Source organism: Brassica napus, chromosome C3 (assembly GCF_020379485.1).
Source record: "Brassica napus cultivar Da-Ae chromosome C3, Da-Ae, whole genome shotgun sequence".
Taxonomy (NCBI): domain Eukaryota; kingdom Viridiplantae; phylum Streptophyta; class Magnoliopsida; order Brassicales; family Brassicaceae; genus Brassica; species Brassica napus.
The window spans coordinates 12,869,905-12,887,615 of record NC_063446.1 but is presented as its reverse complement, the minus strand read 5'-3'; the positions used below and the strand labels follow the sequence as shown (position 1 = coordinate 12,887,615).

The 17,711-nt window shown below is 36.6% G+C and overlaps 2 protein-coding genes across 3 annotated transcripts; one reads left to right on the top strand and one right to left on the bottom strand.

Moving 5' to 3' along the window:
• The first annotated feature begins 8,052 nt into the window (after positions 1-8,052).
• On the top strand, positions 8,053-8,973 carry LOC106407238 (protein LURP-one-related 8-like). Of its 2 annotated transcripts, none has more exons than XM_048752571.1 (2): positions 8,053-8,398; positions 8,521-8,973. In XM_048752571.1, exons 1-2 carry the CDS (start codon positions 8,162-8,164, stop codon positions 8,869-8,871), a joined length of 588 nt encoding a protein of 195 aa, XP_048608528.1. In that variant the 5' UTR covers positions 8,053-8,161; the 3' UTR covers positions 8,872-8,973. The 2 variants fall into 2 exon arrangements, with proteins under 2 accessions (XP_048608528.1, XP_048608527.1); XM_048752570.1 differs by having other exon boundaries at positions 8,084-8,398; positions 8,518-8,973.
• A 7,017-nt stretch (positions 8,974-15,990) lies between these two features.
• On the bottom strand, positions 15,991-17,612 carry LOC106409271 (cyclin-dependent kinase B1-2). Its single transcript, XM_013849928.3, has 4 exons — positions 16,786-17,612; positions 16,631-16,700; positions 16,382-16,520; positions 15,991-16,294 (listed from the first exon to the last, which is right to left on the bottom strand). Exons 1-4 carry the CDS (start codon positions 17,414-17,416, stop codon positions 16,202-16,204), a joined length of 933 nt encoding a protein of 310 aa, XP_013705382.1. The 5' UTR covers positions 17,417-17,612; the 3' UTR covers positions 15,991-16,201.
• Positions 17,613-17,711: the final 99 nt, after the last annotated feature.

Sequence of the window (17,711 nt, the reverse complement as noted above, 5' to 3'; positions counted from 1 at the left end):
ACTTCAACGAGGAGGGTAATAAGCACTTTGCAGTTTTTTAGCAAAAAAAAAATAAGCACTTTGCAGTTGCACATGTGAGAAATAGAGAGTAAACAATATCCGACAATGAAATATGTGTCTGAGTAGAGAAATAGGACTTGAGAGAAAAGAGATGATTAATCATTCTAGGGTTCATGGTGTTCTTCAGCTTCTGCTACAGTCCAGAAGCTTCTGGTTTATGAAAGCACCACATTTCAGCTATTGGAGAAACCATCTGAATCGAGAAGATCGGTTCTTGAGAGACTGTAACGTGAACCCTTGATGAGAAAGTAAAAAATCTACACGAGGCCAATGCTTTAGAAGCAGGTCACGGACGCAAAGAAAAGAATTAGAGTTGGTGGTTGAGCAGACATCTCATTTTTGGGGGGTACATAAACTCGAATGCATTGCAGTGAGAAATGCTGAAGGGAAGAGAGCAGGCAGAAGCGGGTTTTAAAATTGATAGCAAATTGATTTCTAAGAGACGTGAGTCAAGATGATTTAAAATCAGCTTTGATTAATATAAAAGAGTATGTGAAGGAACTTTGATGTTGTATATGATTTTTGGCATAGAGGTGTGCCATTCTTTTCCTCCTGTTATTTTCCCATTGTGTCATGTGTCAGTTTTTTTTCTTGCTTTTGACTTAATAGAAAGTGATGAGAATTTTTATCTATTTCTCAGTGCAGCGGTTTACACTTTACACAGTTGAGAAAGTGATAAAAATCATTATCTTCGTGATGCAAAACTAATTATATAATTTTCCTACTAAGCATTCACTTAATCACATATATAATTTCAAGATAATGTGCAACACTAGTAAATGGAGCCATAAAAAAATAGTACAAATTGTTAGTTTTCTCGGTGAATAACAAAGCTTTGAAATGAATAATACTATCATTATATATGTTTGAGCGTTTTATTTTCCCATGTAAACCAGACATGGTCGGTTGAAATTGTTCTTTGGAATAACTTCTGTTCCGGTCAGAACTTGGTTTTAATATACAGGCAGCTCACAAAAAAAAAGAATGATATCATTTTGAGTTGAAATCATTTTTAATAACGAAGTTAAATTACTCACTAAGTGAATAAGTGATTTACACTGCTATTATACCACCAAAAAAACACAGTTTGAATCATGGAATGTCATTTTGGTTGATATAAATACTTGCATATATCTTTACTTCATACGATTTTGAGACTGAATCAAATTTAGTGAGGAGATACAAGCCCAAATAATATATATATATATATATATATATATATATATATATTATGAGAGGATTTACGTGTTTCCGAATGCATGGGAAAGAAAAAGAGAGAAAGATAGGTTAAGGCTGAGGATGATGATGATGATAGATATGCATTTATATTGTTCAACTAAATGGTCTTTTTCATTAAAGTTGTATACTAAATGGTAGGCCTGAGACTTTTATCCGAGATCCGGATTCGATCCGAGATTCGATCCGGATCCGATTCGAAAATCCGGATATCCGGAGGGGCCGAATCCGGATCCGGATAATAAAATGTTGGATCCGTTAAAGCCGGATCCGGATCTGGATATCTTGATTTTTTAGTCCGGATATCCGGATTCGTAAATTTTATTAATAACTATTTCAAAAATAGTAATATCTATATATAAAATCTAACTTTATTTAATACATTTTCATTTTTATAATAGTATATGTAAATTTTATGTAAATTTTGTAATATTATACATAGAAATAATTAAAAACATTATATATTTTTTATGTTTAAATTATTTTTAATATTTTATATATATTATTATTATTATTTTATTTATTTTAAGGATCCAAATCCGGATCCGGATATCCGCGGATATTACAATTTTTAGAAGGATATCCGACACCCGGATATCCGAGAACCACGGATCCGGATAAGGATAATAAAAATATGGATCCGCCGGATAACGATCCGGATCCGGATACCTTAAAATTGTCCGGATATCCGATCTGTCTCGGGCCTACTAAATGGTCATCACCTAATTTATTCAAATTATTAGTCATTCTACCACGTTGTCTTAGGGCTGGGCAAATAAACCGAACCCGAAAATCCAAACCCGATCCGATAAAAATGAATCTGAACCGATCCGAACCCGACATAAATACCGAATGGATCCTGTTTTTTGGTATTTTGGGTTATGGGTATTATCCGAACCGAACCCGGACCTAAATGGATATCCGATAGAACCCGAAACATTTAAAATCACAAAAAGAACTTCTACCAAATATGATCTTAATTCTTAATATGTATCCAAAATACTTTAAGATATTATTGAACTTCTAAAATAATTATTTGTTACACGAAGGTTGATGGTGGAATGTGGCGGTTGAAGCCTGAAGTTTTTAGATTTTGGTTTTGTTTTCATTGAATAATGTTTCTCATTTCATGAGAACTTAGTTTTTGTTTTATGATTTTATTTATCTGGTTTTTTTTCTATCACTAACTATGTTTATCTTTCGCTTGATTTTGAATGATCACATTTGATGTTTTTTCTTATTTTTGAATCGATTTTAGTTATGTTTTGGCTATTAAAATATGTACAAATCATGTATTTTAAATCCGAAGAACCGATTTCATTTATGTTTTAGTTACAAAATAGGTTCAAATCAGGTATTTTTAAACCGAAGAACCGATTGGGACCCGAACCCGAAAGTACAATGGGTTATACCGATTTTTTGAAGATTTACTAACCCCAATCCGAACCCGATAGAACCCGAACCGGTCCCGAACCGAACTTTTATATAACCCGAATGGGGTTGATTTTGATAAACCCGAAAAAACAAAACCCGAATGGATAAAACCGAAACCCGATTGGGACCCCGAATGCCCATGCCTACGTTGTCTATATTGGTTCACTAAATGACCATTCTTCAGTAAGATGGCCAGTCTACTAATTATAAAGACACACGACTACTTCACAAAGCCACGACAAAAAAAAAACTCTACTTGATTTTTTTTTTTAATTTAGACCATCAACATCATACGATTTATTGCAATAAATTAGATGAGCTTACAATCTAAAAAAAATTAGTGAACAATGGATTTTTTTTTTGTGACACAAACTTTCTTAATAAGGGGTTAAACCCTAATGTTCATTACATCAGATTCCATAAACAAAGCTTGCTTAGCTAAAGCTTCAGTCTCTTTGTTTTGGCTACGATGAATCCATGAAAAAGAAATAAACTCAAAGTTAAGAGCTAGAGAGGAGATATCTGAAGTAATTTCATGCAATTTTGCAATTGGCTTTGCTTTTGTCAGAGCGTTAATCAGTTGGAGGGAGTCCGAGAACACTTGCACCCGTTGTATGCCTTTTGAGATGCTGAAGACAAGAGCTTCCAGAAGGGCGAGTCCCTCTGCTACTAGCGGTGAAGCTACATAATGGCAGTGAGCCATTCTAGTAAGCTGTTGCTCGTTTCCTTCAATACTCCACGCGAGACCCGCTATCCTTAGGTCACCCCTCTAGGCCGCGTCCGTCTTAATCATTACTGTGTTAGGTGGGTTTGGGGAAGTCTTAGGAGCTACAGCTTTTTTTGCAGAGGAGTCCCTTAGCTGCTCGTTTAACCATTCTCATGCCGTTCCGATGGAATTGGAGATCACATCCTCAGGTGTGCTTGCCTTATTTTCAAAGGCCAGCTTGTTCCTTGCCGTCCATAGAGACCATATGATCCACGGGGCCAGTGGTCCTGCACCAATTCCAGTAGGTGGGAGACAACTCAATCCATATAGAGTAGGCCATGCAGAAGCCAAATCTACCATTCCTATATTATCCATGCTTTCACTAAAAGGGGCGATCTCCCATACCTTTTGTGCGAATTCACAGTGGAGAAACAGATGAGTAATAGATTCTGGTTGATTGCAGCGCTTACATTCTAGGATAAGGGATATTTCTTGTTGCTAGGCGCTCTCCCACTGGTAAGGCATTTTGAAAGATCTTCCATAAGAATACCCTTATCTTTGGTGCTACGTTCATCTTCCAGATTCCTCCATACCAGTCAAAGGGTTCTTGCCGAGGTGCTGCCGGTGGTGTGCTGTTCTTAAGGGCCATTTGATATCCTGACGTGGTAGTATATTCTCTTGTATCATTGCCTAGCCAAATCAGTTTGTCCGCTGCTCCAACTTTACTAGGTTTGATCATCAGAATCCTTTCTTCTTCCTGAGGGAAGTACTGTTGGATCGCTTCTCTGTTCCAGTCGGAACCATCGGCCAGGAGTAAGCTTGCGACGGTAAGATCCGTCTGGTGCTCTGGGACTGGTCCCATTGGGCGTTGATGTTCCGTAAGGCTGAGCCAGGGGTCAGACCACGCCTTGATTGATTGACCATTTCCCACTGCCCACCCCGCATTACTCAAGATGAGGTCTCTTCCTATCAATATGCTTCTCCATCCATGTGATTCCACAGCTCGATGTTGTACACTCAGGAAGTTTGAGCTCGTGCAGTATTTCCCGGTTAAGACTCTACTCATCAGAGAGTTTGGGTTGTGGATTATTCTCCAACCAAGCTTAGCCAGGAAAGCGTCGTTGTAGCTTTGGAAGTCGCGGAAACCCAACCCTCCCTCTCCTTTTGGTTGAGTCATTTTTGCCCAAGACACCCATGCCATTTTCCTACTGCCAGTGTTGTTGTCCCACCAGAATATTGTCACTGTTGACTGAATCCGATTGCAAAGCAAGATCGGTAACTTGAAGCCCGTCATCGCGTAGGACGGGACTGGTGTTAAGACACTTTGTAGCATCACCATTTTTCCAGCCGAAGATAGGTGTCTATTAGACCAGCCACTACCCTTGACTTTTATCTTGTCCACAATAGATGAGAATATATCTCTTTTCCTCCTTCCAAAGTGCTCGGGCAGTCCGAGGTACTTTCCTAGTCCTCCTTCCCGTTGTATCTGTAGACAGCCCTTAATGCTTTCTTTCAATGACGCCGACGCCTTTCTTGAGAATGTAATGGACGATTTGGAGGCGTTGATGGTCTGTCACGAGGAAGCTTCGTATTGACTCAAGATCGCTTTCAGCTCTGTTGTGTTGTCCTTGTCGGCTTTGATGAAGAACATCGTATCATTCGCAAAGAGTAGATGGTTTATTCGAGGGCTTCCCGCTGCCACTTGTATCCCAGCCAGCCGGCCTGATTCTTGTGCATTGTTACACAAACCCGAGAGTACTTCGCCGCAAAGGATGAAGATATAGTGGGTCTCTTTGACGGATCCCCCTACTCGGTTTAACTCTTCCTCTAGGCGAGCCGTTGATGAGGAAAGCGTAGGTAACAGTTGAGACACATTCCATTATCCATGAGATTACTCTATGGTGGAAGCCAAGTCTTTCAAGAACCAGTCTAATGAACTCCCATTCGAGCCTATCATAGGCTTTACTCATGTCCGTCTTTACCACCATTGAACACCGTTTTTTTGCCTTAGAGTTGTGTAGGAAGTGTAGGACCTCATGTGTGATTAAAACGTAGTCGGAGATGGCTCGTCCCGGTACAAAGGCGGACAAAGTTTCGGAAATGATGTTCGGGAGCAGCGGTTGCAGCCGCTTTGTGAGTATCTTGGATATGATCTTGTAATAAACATTACAAAGAGCAATCGGTCTATACTCTGCAACCGCTTTAGGACTTTGGATTTTGGGATAAGCCGAATGTACGTTTCATTGATCTTTGGAGGTAGAATTCCGGATACAAAGAAATCTTGAATTTCCTCGACGATATCAGTTCCAATGGAGTCCCAATTGGAGTGATAGAATCCCGCAGAAAAACTATCCGGTCCCGGTGCTTTATCAGCATGGATCGTGAAGGTAGCAGTCCTAATCTCCTCTGCGTCTGGTATAGCTATCAGTTTTTTCGTTGTCCTCAGGTGAACAATGGATTGATTCGTATATGTTATATACTAAATTAATATATTTTTTTTTAATTTCTGAGTGGAAGATTTTGTCTCTAATAATTGGATTGCAGTTTTTGTTTAAAGATTATGTTTAAGGTTTTGATTCTTGAACCTTTCTGAAGGAAAATGTTCATTTTGTGAACTGATCCCTTTGTTGGTATGAAAGTCGCGTAGGTGTGTTGTAGTTTTATTTTTGGTGGTCTCATGTTAGATTATTTATATTTAGTATTTTATTGGAGATTCTAAGAACAGGCTGACAAAACTATAAAGAAAATCGAACTCTGAGCTATGATATATTATGTTGAGTTCCATTCTTAAGCGGATCTTATAAGTACCTTAAAACTCTAAAAATATACCAGTCATTTGCAGTGCATAGGAAAATGGATTCATCCACTGAAACCGAAAGTTTAGCTAAGGATTTACTTTAAAAAGCGAGATTCACGTAATACCCATTTTATGATGACGTACGAGGTAAAATGCAAAATGAGCATGTAAACACACGGTAAAGCTAGCTACGATGAGAGAATAATGAGATGGTATAGACTATATAGAGTGAGGAATCTGATTTTGTAGGAAGAACAATTAGGCTGTACTACATCTGCAGTGCAATAAAGAGAGAGCAAGAGAACATATTCTTCAAAGTGCAGCACGTAATTTTCAGTCCAATTTTATTTTGGTGAAAGTGGGACGCGTCTGTCTTACCTCTCAAAGGTCGTAATCACTTTCTGTAAACAAACGATAGATAACGAAAAGGAATATAAATATGAGAGGTCAACGTAAGTGGAACATTCATTATTACCAACGGACGTGGAAAAATATAACAAGGATATTTTAATAGTATCAAAGTTTTAATCAGAAAATAATTAGTGGAATTTTGTTAGAAATAGTTTTACTTTTCTTTTCCCACCGCTAATCGTTTCTCAGCCACATACTTTCTTCTTAGGCTTAATTATTTATAATGATCAATGATATGGTACAGTGGTCCTCCTTTCAGCATATATTCATATCATACTAAAACCAAGGATTGGTTCAAAACTCGATTTATTAACTCATTTTACTTCATGACCATGTTTTTTTCTTTTGCTAAAATTTGGTGTACTTCATGACCATGTTTGAAACTTTGAATTGGTTTTTATGAATTTATATACAATATCTGAACTTTGCTTTCCACCAATTCTTATCCTCCACAGCTCCACTAGATTATGGTTTTCCTTGGCTCAAAATGTTCATGGTAATAACTCAAAAGCTTGATTTTATAAAACTACATTATCTGATATCTGATACAGAATTGGTTTTAAAGAGCCAATAATTAACTATATTAGGTTTTGGATCAAGAATACATATTGATTATCAGTTTATGATATAGACTACTAGGGTATATCATATATTACTTTGGGTTCAATTTTGGAGAATAAAGCGATAATTCTGCAGAAATATATAAGAAAATGAAGAATATTTCTACAGATTCTCTTTTTTCCATTATAAAAAGATGCACGGGAAAGACAATATATTATGGCCCGCAGGTCTTCCTTGCTGTCGATTCTTTTTTTCTTTCTATACATGAGACAATAATATTCTCTATTTATTAAAAAAAAATCTCTATTTATAATAGAAAAATGTAAGGGAAAATAATAAAATATTATTTTTAGTCTAAAAGTATACACCAGTATATAGTTTTTTTCTTTTTTGAAACTTGAACTTCAGTATATAGTTGAGAGAATAAAATTTATAAAATAGCACGTTAATAAAACAACGATAATATTTAAAACTTACAATAGCCAAACAGTATTTGATTAGTCGTGTACTGTACTACTCATGTAAATTTCTCAACTATTTGATTTAGGGTTAGTGAGGGATTTTTTCCTAACTCTTAGCGTTAGATTTATATTAAATATGAGACCATAAGCTATTCTGTAGGGCCAGTATTGGCCAGATCTGGAATAAAAATACAATGTTCCTATATAATATTTGGTTGGAGTTTAGGTGAATTAAAACCGGTACTATAATATTCGATTATATAAAGGAATAAATTAATTTAATATACAAATTAAATAGACTAGATATCTTATAGTAATAGACTGAAAATGATACCTCTAGTGGAATACAAGAAGATGAGACCATTCTTTTCATTTGCGCAGCCATATTCTCTTTCTACATTGTATATATAAACACGCAACCCCCTTCATCAAACAAAATATCAACTCATCTTCTCCAACAAGAATCATCAAACACACAGAGAATCAAGAAGAAAAATGACAAAAGTTCACCCAAAGTTCCCAAACACTTACGAGGAAAGCTTGTGTGATAGTAAAGCAGCCGTGGTTTTAACGGTGTGGAGGAAGTCTCTTCTCTTCAACTGCGATGGATTCACAGTTTACAACTCTAATGGAAACCTTGTCTTTAGGGTTGACAACTACATGAACTCTACTAGAGACAACATCGTCCTTATGGACGCTTCCGGCTTACCTCTCCTCTCCATCCGCCGAAAGGTACTTTTCATATTAGATAATCCAAGAGTTTTAGCCACTAGAACAATTTATCGTTGGTGGTGAATCCTTATTATGAAACTAGTCTTGAATTTTTCCTTTCTTCTTGATTTATCGACCAGAAGTTGAGCATGGGAGATTGCTGGGCGGTATACGATGGAGAAACACAAAGAGACCCAATATTTACAGCAAAGAAAAACGTTAGCATACTAACAAACAAGAGGAGCTTGGCGTGGGTTAGTGCGAAGAAGACAATACTATATGAGGTTGAAGGATCGTACGGGCAGAGAAGCTGCAAAATAGTAGACGTGAGGAGGAACAAGAGGAAAACGGCAGAGATCAAGAGGAAAGATGCAATGGTTGGAGGAGGTTCCTTTGGCAAAGATGTGTTCAAACTTATAGTTGAACCGGAGATGGAGCCTCGTGTGGCCATGGCATTGACCATCATTCTCGACAAGATGTTTAGATCTTATTGAATTTTTTCCAAGCTTTTTAAGTATATAGTAGTTCCCTTTTTGTTTTGTCTCAACATCAACTATTTCATTCACAGATAAATTGGTACAAAGTTTTTGACTACACAAGTTCGACCACACATACAACAACGCATCTTAGCAACAGCCTGGAACACTCACTAGGTGATCTCTCACTTGGATCCAGCACAACCTAGAATACATTGTTGCATTTTTCACCACTGCGAGAACGAGTTCATCCCAAGACCCGAGATGAACCATCTCTTAAACCACCTAATTCTACCACTAAAAAACGGTTAAACCAAAACATGACCACGACCTACGAGACTCCTATAGAGAGATTCCATTAAAGCACTTAGCATACTGGTACTAAAGATGAAACTGTTGAACCACGGCCAGTTGCTACATCGCCCATTGGACGCATAATCTCTCACCAAGGAGGACCAGAAGTTATTATCAGTGGTTTTGGAACTGTGAAAGTCGGGTTGAGGCTGTGGCTCCATCCGCGTCAAGCAGGACCTGTAACTGAAGAAGGAGCACAGCTACCGGATCTTCAATGCGAATACCGTACTCCTAAAAGTGTTTCACCGAGCCTCCGGCCACTCGGAAGAGCAAAAGGTCCGACACATTCTGCCTCCGAGAACCGGAGTAGCAGCTTCCTCTACAGTGAACAATCACGCCAATGTCGAGATTTCTCTTATGCAAAATGAAGCGTCTCCCTCCCTTCTGCCGACCGAATCATAGACGGTTCTTTCCGACATCTGAGAGGTCAACAAACACGTAACACAAGAGTTTATTCGATGACCACACGGCCACCTTATCCACTCCGGTACGCCTCCGAAGGGTCACCTCCAGAGTTCACTTGGGTGAGAATAGACTACGAGCCACCCACGCACCGAGTAAGCTTCGCACGCTACCACATGCACCCCTCTCTGTACAAATCTGAGAATCAGGCCGTCACTGTGGCTCAGCCTTCAGATCTGTAAACAGAGTGACAAAATCAACCACGCTCCACTGCCTCAAAGCTGGAAGTCGAAGAACCCGAGGGGAAAATGGATCTCCAGACTCCGATAGCTAGACCCTAAAATCCGACCCGTATCAGGACCTCCTTTTCACGCAGCTCGCCGCCGCTCCAGAAACCACCTTCAGTCTTCTTAGCTCTTACTCCGCCCCGGTCAAAGCAAGCACCAGAGACCTTTGATGAACTCCACAACCACGAGCATCTCGCTGGCGAAAGGGGGGAAGCAACGATAGGGCAAATTAAAACAAGAGAGGGGAGGAAAGAGGATCCTCCGACACCGGTAAAGGGCACCGGCGTCGGGGGTTGTCACCGCCGCGTTAGGGTTTAAACGAGAGAGAGAGGATGTATTCGGGAGAGTTCTTTTTCTAGTAGTAGTTCCCTTTTTGTTATGTAATTTATGCATGTGTGTTCTTTAAATGTTACACATGAACAGAAACAACTTTTGTTTTCAGTTTTTGGTTTCGGCCTTAAATGAAGTCGAACAGTGTATTTTTGTATGGATGGTTCAACAAAAGGAGGCGTGGTTGAGGCTGATTAGTCGGATATATATATATATAATAATAATTGTAAGTTATGAAAGTTTTTCTTTTACAACAAATAATAGAACCATTCAACATAAACCGCCGCTATAAGAATATTTCGAACACAAGCCCTTTTTCAAAAAAAAAAAAGGGAATATTTCGAACACTGCATGATAACTTGTATTTTTTTGCATGTAAAAAATGTGATGATAATGAGTTTGATAAGTTATCAGAAAAAAAAAACAAGAGAGATAATTTGTTACTTCTTTATGAGTCTACTAGGGGTTGGCCCGGACTACGCCCGGGATTTTTGTTTAAATTTTAATTTTGAATATATATTTAGTATGATTATATATATATTATAATTTATTATAAAAAAACATAAGTAGCTATACAGTTATAAATTTATTTTAAATTATTCATTTTTGTTGTCTTAAGCATTTCAAAATTTTTAGTATCCAATTTTTGGCTATTGGAAGTTATATATAAGGTAGTGAGCAGAATGAACAAAAACTGAGTAATTTTGGTTTATGGTGTTTAATTGGGTTAAATTGTAGAAATGTTTCATTTCACTTAAAACTATTTATATATTTTGTTTTTCATTCGTCTCGATGTAATTTAATAGATCCTTCCCCTTAAACTTACAATCATATACTTTTACGTTTTATTTTTCTTAATTCAGCGGTTTAAAAATTATAATTTTTTCTAGATAAAAAAACTTACAACTATATCACTTGAAATTACAGTCCAAATTCTTACATCAAAATTTCTGCATTTACAACACAACTAATCGAACTCATTATCTAAATATTCTTTTTACTTATATAAGTTTGATGTAACACTACAAAAAAAAGATGATCAAACATCATTTATTTTATATTTTTGAGTCACTTATAAATGATGTAAAAGAAATTTATATCATTTATATAAATGACTCTCAAAGTGGTGATGCAAATAATTTACATCATTTTATTAATAATTGATGTTAAAAATTTGAATATTTGCATCAATTTTTAAGTGATGTTAAATACATATCAATTGCAAAAAATGATACTAAAACTTACATCAGTTTTTTTTTAAATGATGTTAGTGTTAACATCAATTATAATAATAGATTTCAATAATTTATTATTTATTATTTATCAATTATTAAAAATTAAAAATTAAAATTCGGAAATTATTTTAATGATTATATTTTTATAATTTTAAATTTAAATATTATTAATTATTCTTATACAGTAAATAAATTTGTCAATAAATAAAATAAAAAAATTAATTGCATTGACTATTTCTTATTCTTTTCCACTGAAAGTATAATTTGATGAGAAAAAAAAACTAAAGAAGCTTTACAGATAAATCACTAAAATAGATGAATTTAGAGAAAAAATAGTTAAAAATAACTGATCATGATTTTCTTCTATCTAGATTCTTCTTTTTTTCTTCTTGTTCTTTGAATCTTATTTTCATCCTCAATCTTCCATCATGGCGTGAAGCTTGTTGCTCCTACTTTTCTAATTTATACTTCAGACAACATGAGGCAGTCCTGTACTCTTCGTCTTCAGATCACGATTCTGCTTTCATGCATGTACTCCAGACACGACAATACTCCAGCATCGAACCCAATTGCTATTGAAACCTGGCAACAATAGTACCAATCTTTAGGAAAAAGAGTTGCCACATAACTAAGATTTATTCTAAAGTCAAATCTGTTTATAATACCTTCAAAATACCAAGAACCCTAGACACATCATGTCTCATCATCTTCTTCCTTAGATATTATCATCATTTTTTTCTTTAAACACCTCATTGTCATCACAATTTGAAATCTCGACAATGTACAAAAACAAATATATATATAGAGAGAGACCGGAGACGTTAATTCAATTTAAGAAAGAAATGAATAATATTTGTTGAAAAATTTAAACTAACAAAAAGTTTAAAATTGAGAGAAGAAGAAGAACTCATGAAATATGGATCATGATAGAGAAGAAGATTTTTGATTGAGGTAAACAGTTATAGAATAAATACTAATTGAATTACAGAAAAACATACCAAACCCAAAGAATCTATCAGTAACTACTTCACGTAATGTTTGGATTGTGAAGTTTATAATAGTTTTTAAACGGATTGGTTTTAGTGGGTTGTTTTATTTGGTTTTGTGATTGTTACATCAGTTCTTGTAACTGAAATTATTTAACATAATTATATATGATATATAAAAAAAATTATTAGGATCGGTTTTATTTATAAGTATCACCTTAATAAGTGATGTCAACAGCAAAATAAATACATCATTTATATAATTGATATAACTTTATATAATAGTATCATTTTTTGTTAAAGTGATACAACTTACAACTTACAACAAAAATATGTCATTTTACTGAATTGATGCCAAATAATTTAATAAAACATCAATTTCTTATAAATGATGCTAACTTTTATATATTTGTCTCATTTACAAAAATGATATAAAATAGAATCACTTTATTTTGTGATATAAATTAAGTGATACAATTCACTTCTTTTTTTGTAGTGTAAGACATTGTAAAATGTACAACCAATTAAATTGATACAATAAATAATAGCGACAAAATGACTTGGAGATATAGTCGTAGATCTTTGTAACATTATGTCTAATTTTGGTGGAGTGTGAAAGTCGAGTTGACATTGAGTGCAAAGCATGGTATCATAATCGTTTTTTTGTATGTTTTAAGTGTAAAACACAATTATCGTACTTTTAAAATAATTAAGAGGTATATTCTCGTGCAAGTCACACAATTATGGAATTGAATTTGAACCAAAGGGGTATGATGAATTTGAATTGTCGTTCTATGAGGCTTTAAGCTTCTATTTTTAACTTGGTCTAATCATTCCGCATAAAGAGAGTGATATATCCTTATAGGATCTTGTCTTTTACCTAAAACCCAATATAATCTGAGAAGCCAAAATCTATTGCCTTCAACTGTAAGGTGTCTTCTTTTGAGGTAAATAGAAAATTCTGAAGCAAGCAGTTTTAGGTATAAGATGGCGATAAGACATCAAATGTATAAGCAAAAGAAAGGGTCTTTAATCACCTCGGGTTTGAGATCTTGTTGTACGACACTTTGGAGATGACAAAATGCAATTATATACAATATTTGTATCATAATAGTCTTTGTATCTCCTCTGTGTACTGCCCCCTTACTGTGAGAATATTCAATCCTAAAGCTCTCCTCCTTCACATAGATTAAAACAACAAAACACTTGTTAAAGATTCTCGTAGGCTGATATAGGAACAAACTCTAAACTAAAAGAGAGCTTACTCCATCACTGTATGGATATTATCATGATCCTAATACGCATCATAGAAATAAAGGAGGTCATCATGGCCAGACAAAGCTCTCAATATCTTCACTTCTCTACTCACATCTTCAATGGCAATAGCCGTCTTCATCTACACAACAAATTACAAACATTCTAATAGATCTCATCACTACAACAGAACCAGAAGATATCAAATCAAAAAGCACTAACCTTTTCTTTGAGAATAACTTTAACAGCGACTTGTTGTCCTTTGTTATCACCCTTAAACTTGCATGACAAGTGTGTCAAAAATGGTCACGACCGACTTATCACCAATCTCGTACTTGCTAGATAAACTCTTGGAGAATCCAAAGCTCTTATCCAAACCCACCCCACCTCCTTCAGCTTCGCTACTTTCAAGGATTGCCGTAGAGTGTGGCTTCAAGGAGCCGTGCGTCTCGTGAGAACAGCTGTGATGGTTTTAGCCGGAGACGGAGGAGGAAACGGCCGTTCAAAGAATTTCTTAGTCGCGGAGTTCCTATTAATCGTCGGAGATCTGTTGGAGAAGTGGGCTGGAGTCGGACTGTAAAATGTGGGAAACCGCCGTGATCTGTTTAATTTCACAGATGATTGGTAAAGGCAACTGTTACAGAAGGTGTGGTCCAGAAGCGTCGTGATTTGAAGACCACATCGGTTTTCCTATGCAATGCCAATTGACAGTGAAGTGTGAAGAAATGCAGGATTTTGTATGAGTTTTAAGTAGGAAGAAGTAATGAATCTGTGAGAACCATCAAGAAGGAGCTGCCTATTTATGGATCCAAAATCGCGAAGAAACCGAAGAGATCGAAGGTTGTGAAGTAATGAGAAGTAGTGGGGCTCGACTTAACTAAGATTAAATGTAAGGTTTATGGCTTCAGCATAAAGTGGTGAAGCCGTTACTCAGTTGTGGTGTATGACTAAGAAGCTGAGATTAGGATTTAGAAGACGTCGGGGTTGAAGACGATACACAAACATAATATATCTAACTCTGGGCCAAACATACCAAGGTCCAAATATTAAAAATTCCACAAAACCCAAAAAAATACATAATACAAAACAAACGACAAAGCCCAAAATATACGATCCGTAAATGACATTTTAAACGCAGGAGAGAGGGTGATGTGCTGATGTGTCGCGATTTACCCCTCCTTCCTTGCTGACGTGGACGCAGGAGGAGAGAGGCAAGTCTCCTTTATTATATAAGATAAGATGACACATGTTTTACTTTTATAGTTTTATTTATGCATGAAACAAGTCTGTTACAAAATTATCACAAATATTCAATAGACTTGCTAAAAATGTTATAATGTTTCCAAAGTCTATCGTGAACTAGGATCAATTAAGCAATATAAAAATTATGTCGAAATATAAATGAAATAGTTTCTGCATAGATGAGTTACATTCAGGAAAATCTAAGATTTTGCAACCATAAACAGTTTAATATTAATATTTTTTTTTACAAATTAAGGATATATGACTATATATTAACTCTTGTTTCATTTTAGCTATGTCCATGACCAGTTCTGATTCAGGTAGTGCCTATCAGTCGAAGCTTGTCTAGTGGATTGAGAGGCAATACATATACACAACACTTGTCTTCTCACTGAGCTCCTTCGTCACCACTTTCATTCGCCAAGTTTTTTTGTGTACTTTGACTAGATTGAAGTACTTGTCAACTAAGCTATGTGTTAACTCAAACCTGCGCAAGTGTTTGTTTTATCTGCATCAGTCCATGGATAATGTTATTGATTTTCAAGAGAGCTACAAAGTCATGTCTCCTTGAAGATCCTATCAATCGAAGATGGCACGGTTCCCGAGTCCTTCAGTCTCTTGCATGTATTTGTGTGTTTTATGTTTGCTAATAGAGCTTTTGTTCATGAAAGGTGTGAAAACGCTGAGCTGACAGAAGCTAGCAGAACTGAATTCATGACACCTGCAGCGTTCATATTTCTGTCTGGAACCATCTTTGGACTTTGGCATCCAGATAGTAACACAAACAGTATCTACATAACAAGCGAGCAGGATGTGATCATCTGATATTGTAAGCAGATACAGAAGATCAATGGATAGTAGGAAATGGTAAGCAAGATACAAAGAGTAGCTATGGAGATCTCTTTGTATCTTGCTTTCTTCCTAAAATTATGTGTAATGTGATTAGTGAACTTTGTAGTCTTTGAGCAGCAATTGTAGTTGTAATGAAGCAGGAACCATTTGGGGGATTCAGCTCCCATTTATGTACACTACTATGATTCTTGCTTGAGAAAAAATAATCAGAGCATTTTGGATTCATCTCTCTGTGTTGCAATTTGTCATCTAAAATTTAAATGGACGTAGAAATCGCTCAAACACCAGAAAAGTAAAATCACCAAGATGATGCTGAGGAATCAACTTCCAGACTCCAAGCAGAAGCCTGATCAGTAATACAAGATTGCAATTTTGCCAGAGGATGATTGTTCAGACAAGTTCAGCTTCAGAACTGAGATTTGTCAAGGCTGTCAAAGTAAGGATGGTCAAGAGCCGCTTTTGCTGAAATCCTTTCAGCTGGATTGTACCTCAGCATATTCTGCATTTTGTTCAAAGCTTCAGACTTTAATCTCACACTCAAACAAATAGACATTAACTAGCAAACCCAACAGAAAGAAGAGCATACCGTGAGAAGATCAACCCCTTCAGGGGATAGAGAAGGAACAGCACTTGACAAGTCTTGCGGCTCCCACTTTGGATACACATGCCAGTCACGCAGAGTCATCACACCAGGCCATTGCTTCTCAGTTGGTGTTCCAAGCAATCTCCACGCACCAAAAAGAAAGAACCATGTTTAAAGATTCAGTTTAGATATTAACATTGGCGATATAATCCTAAATCAGTTCATGAGCATGTATCAGTGGCATCAAAATACCTGAAGATATGAAGCAGTTGCTGAAACTCGGAGTCACCAGGGAAAAGAGCTTGCCTCCTTATCATCTCCGCTGCAAGTAACAAACATCAATAAGGCAAACAAGTACAAGACCAAAGACACAACATCTCATCAAAGCAAGTGGTGGGTAGACTAACCAAAGATGCATCCAACAGACCACATGTCAACACCAGTGGAGTAATGAGTAGAGCCAAGAAGAACCTCAGGAGCTCTATACCAAAGCGTAACAATCTCATGAGTATAAGACTTCAAAGGAACAGTGAAAGCACGACCAAGACCCAAATCAGCAATCTTTAAAATCCCTCTCTCCTTATCAAGAAGCAGGTTCTGCGGCTTGAGATCACGGTGAAGCACGCCGTGACTATGGCAATGAGCCACACCTTTACAAAGCTGAAACATAAACCTCGTCACAAGATCAGCCTCGAGCGGCCTCGGGTTCGCGCCCTTCCTATACGAATCGACGAACTTCTTGAGATCCGTGTCGAGGTACTCGAAAACGAGGTAAAGGTTGGATTTTTGAGAAGAAGAAGAAGAGTCTTTTGATTGGAGGACGTGTTCGACGCAGAGGAGGCGGACGATGTAGATCGACTGGGAGAGCATCTGGAGGAGAGAGATCTCGCGGAGAGCTGTTGGCGGTATGCCTTCTTCGTCCATCTCGAGGCGGGTTTTCTTTAAAGCGACGAGCTTTCCGGTGTCTTTCTCCATGGCTTTGTAGACTTTGCCGTACGTTCCTTCGCCGACCTTCTCGAGCTTCTCGTACTTGTCCATTTTTGATTAGGAGGGGATGATGAAAGTGATGATCTTTGTTGGTCTTGTTCTGTGTTGTGTTTTATAAACCCTAAGCCCTCTTTGGGATTAGATCTGATAAGCGCCTGATCTCCTTTCCCGCTCTTTTGGACTTTGAACACTTTTTTTTTGTAAGAAATAAAATAATTTATTTGATCATTTTTAAATTATTTATTGCGTATTTTGTTACGTTTCGACATGAAAAGTTATGTTTGTATTTGTGGTTGTGATTATATATATGATTTTTAACGTTAAAAATTCTTATAAGATTTGTGGT

Coding starts and splice junctions, on each gene's coding strand:
- LOC106407238 (XM_048752570.1), top strand. CDS start 8,162: ATGACAAAAGTTCACCCAAAGTTCCCAAACACTTACGAGGAAAGCTTG. Junction 8,399..8,517: donor TCCTCTCCATCCGCCGAAAG/GTACTTTTCATA, acceptor TTTATCGACCAG/AAGTTGAGCATGGGAGATTG.
- LOC106409271 (XM_013849928.3), bottom strand. CDS start 17,416: ATGGACAAGTACGAGAAGCTCGAGAAGGTCGGCGAAGGAACGTACGGC. Junction 16,701..16,785: donor GTCTGTTGGATGCATCTTTG/GTTAGTCTACCC, acceptor TGTTACTTGCAG/CGGAGATGATAAGGAGGCAA. Junction 16,521..16,630: donor CAACTGCTTCATATCTTCAG/GTATTTTGATGC, acceptor TGGTGCGTGGAG/ATTGCTTGGAACACCAACTG.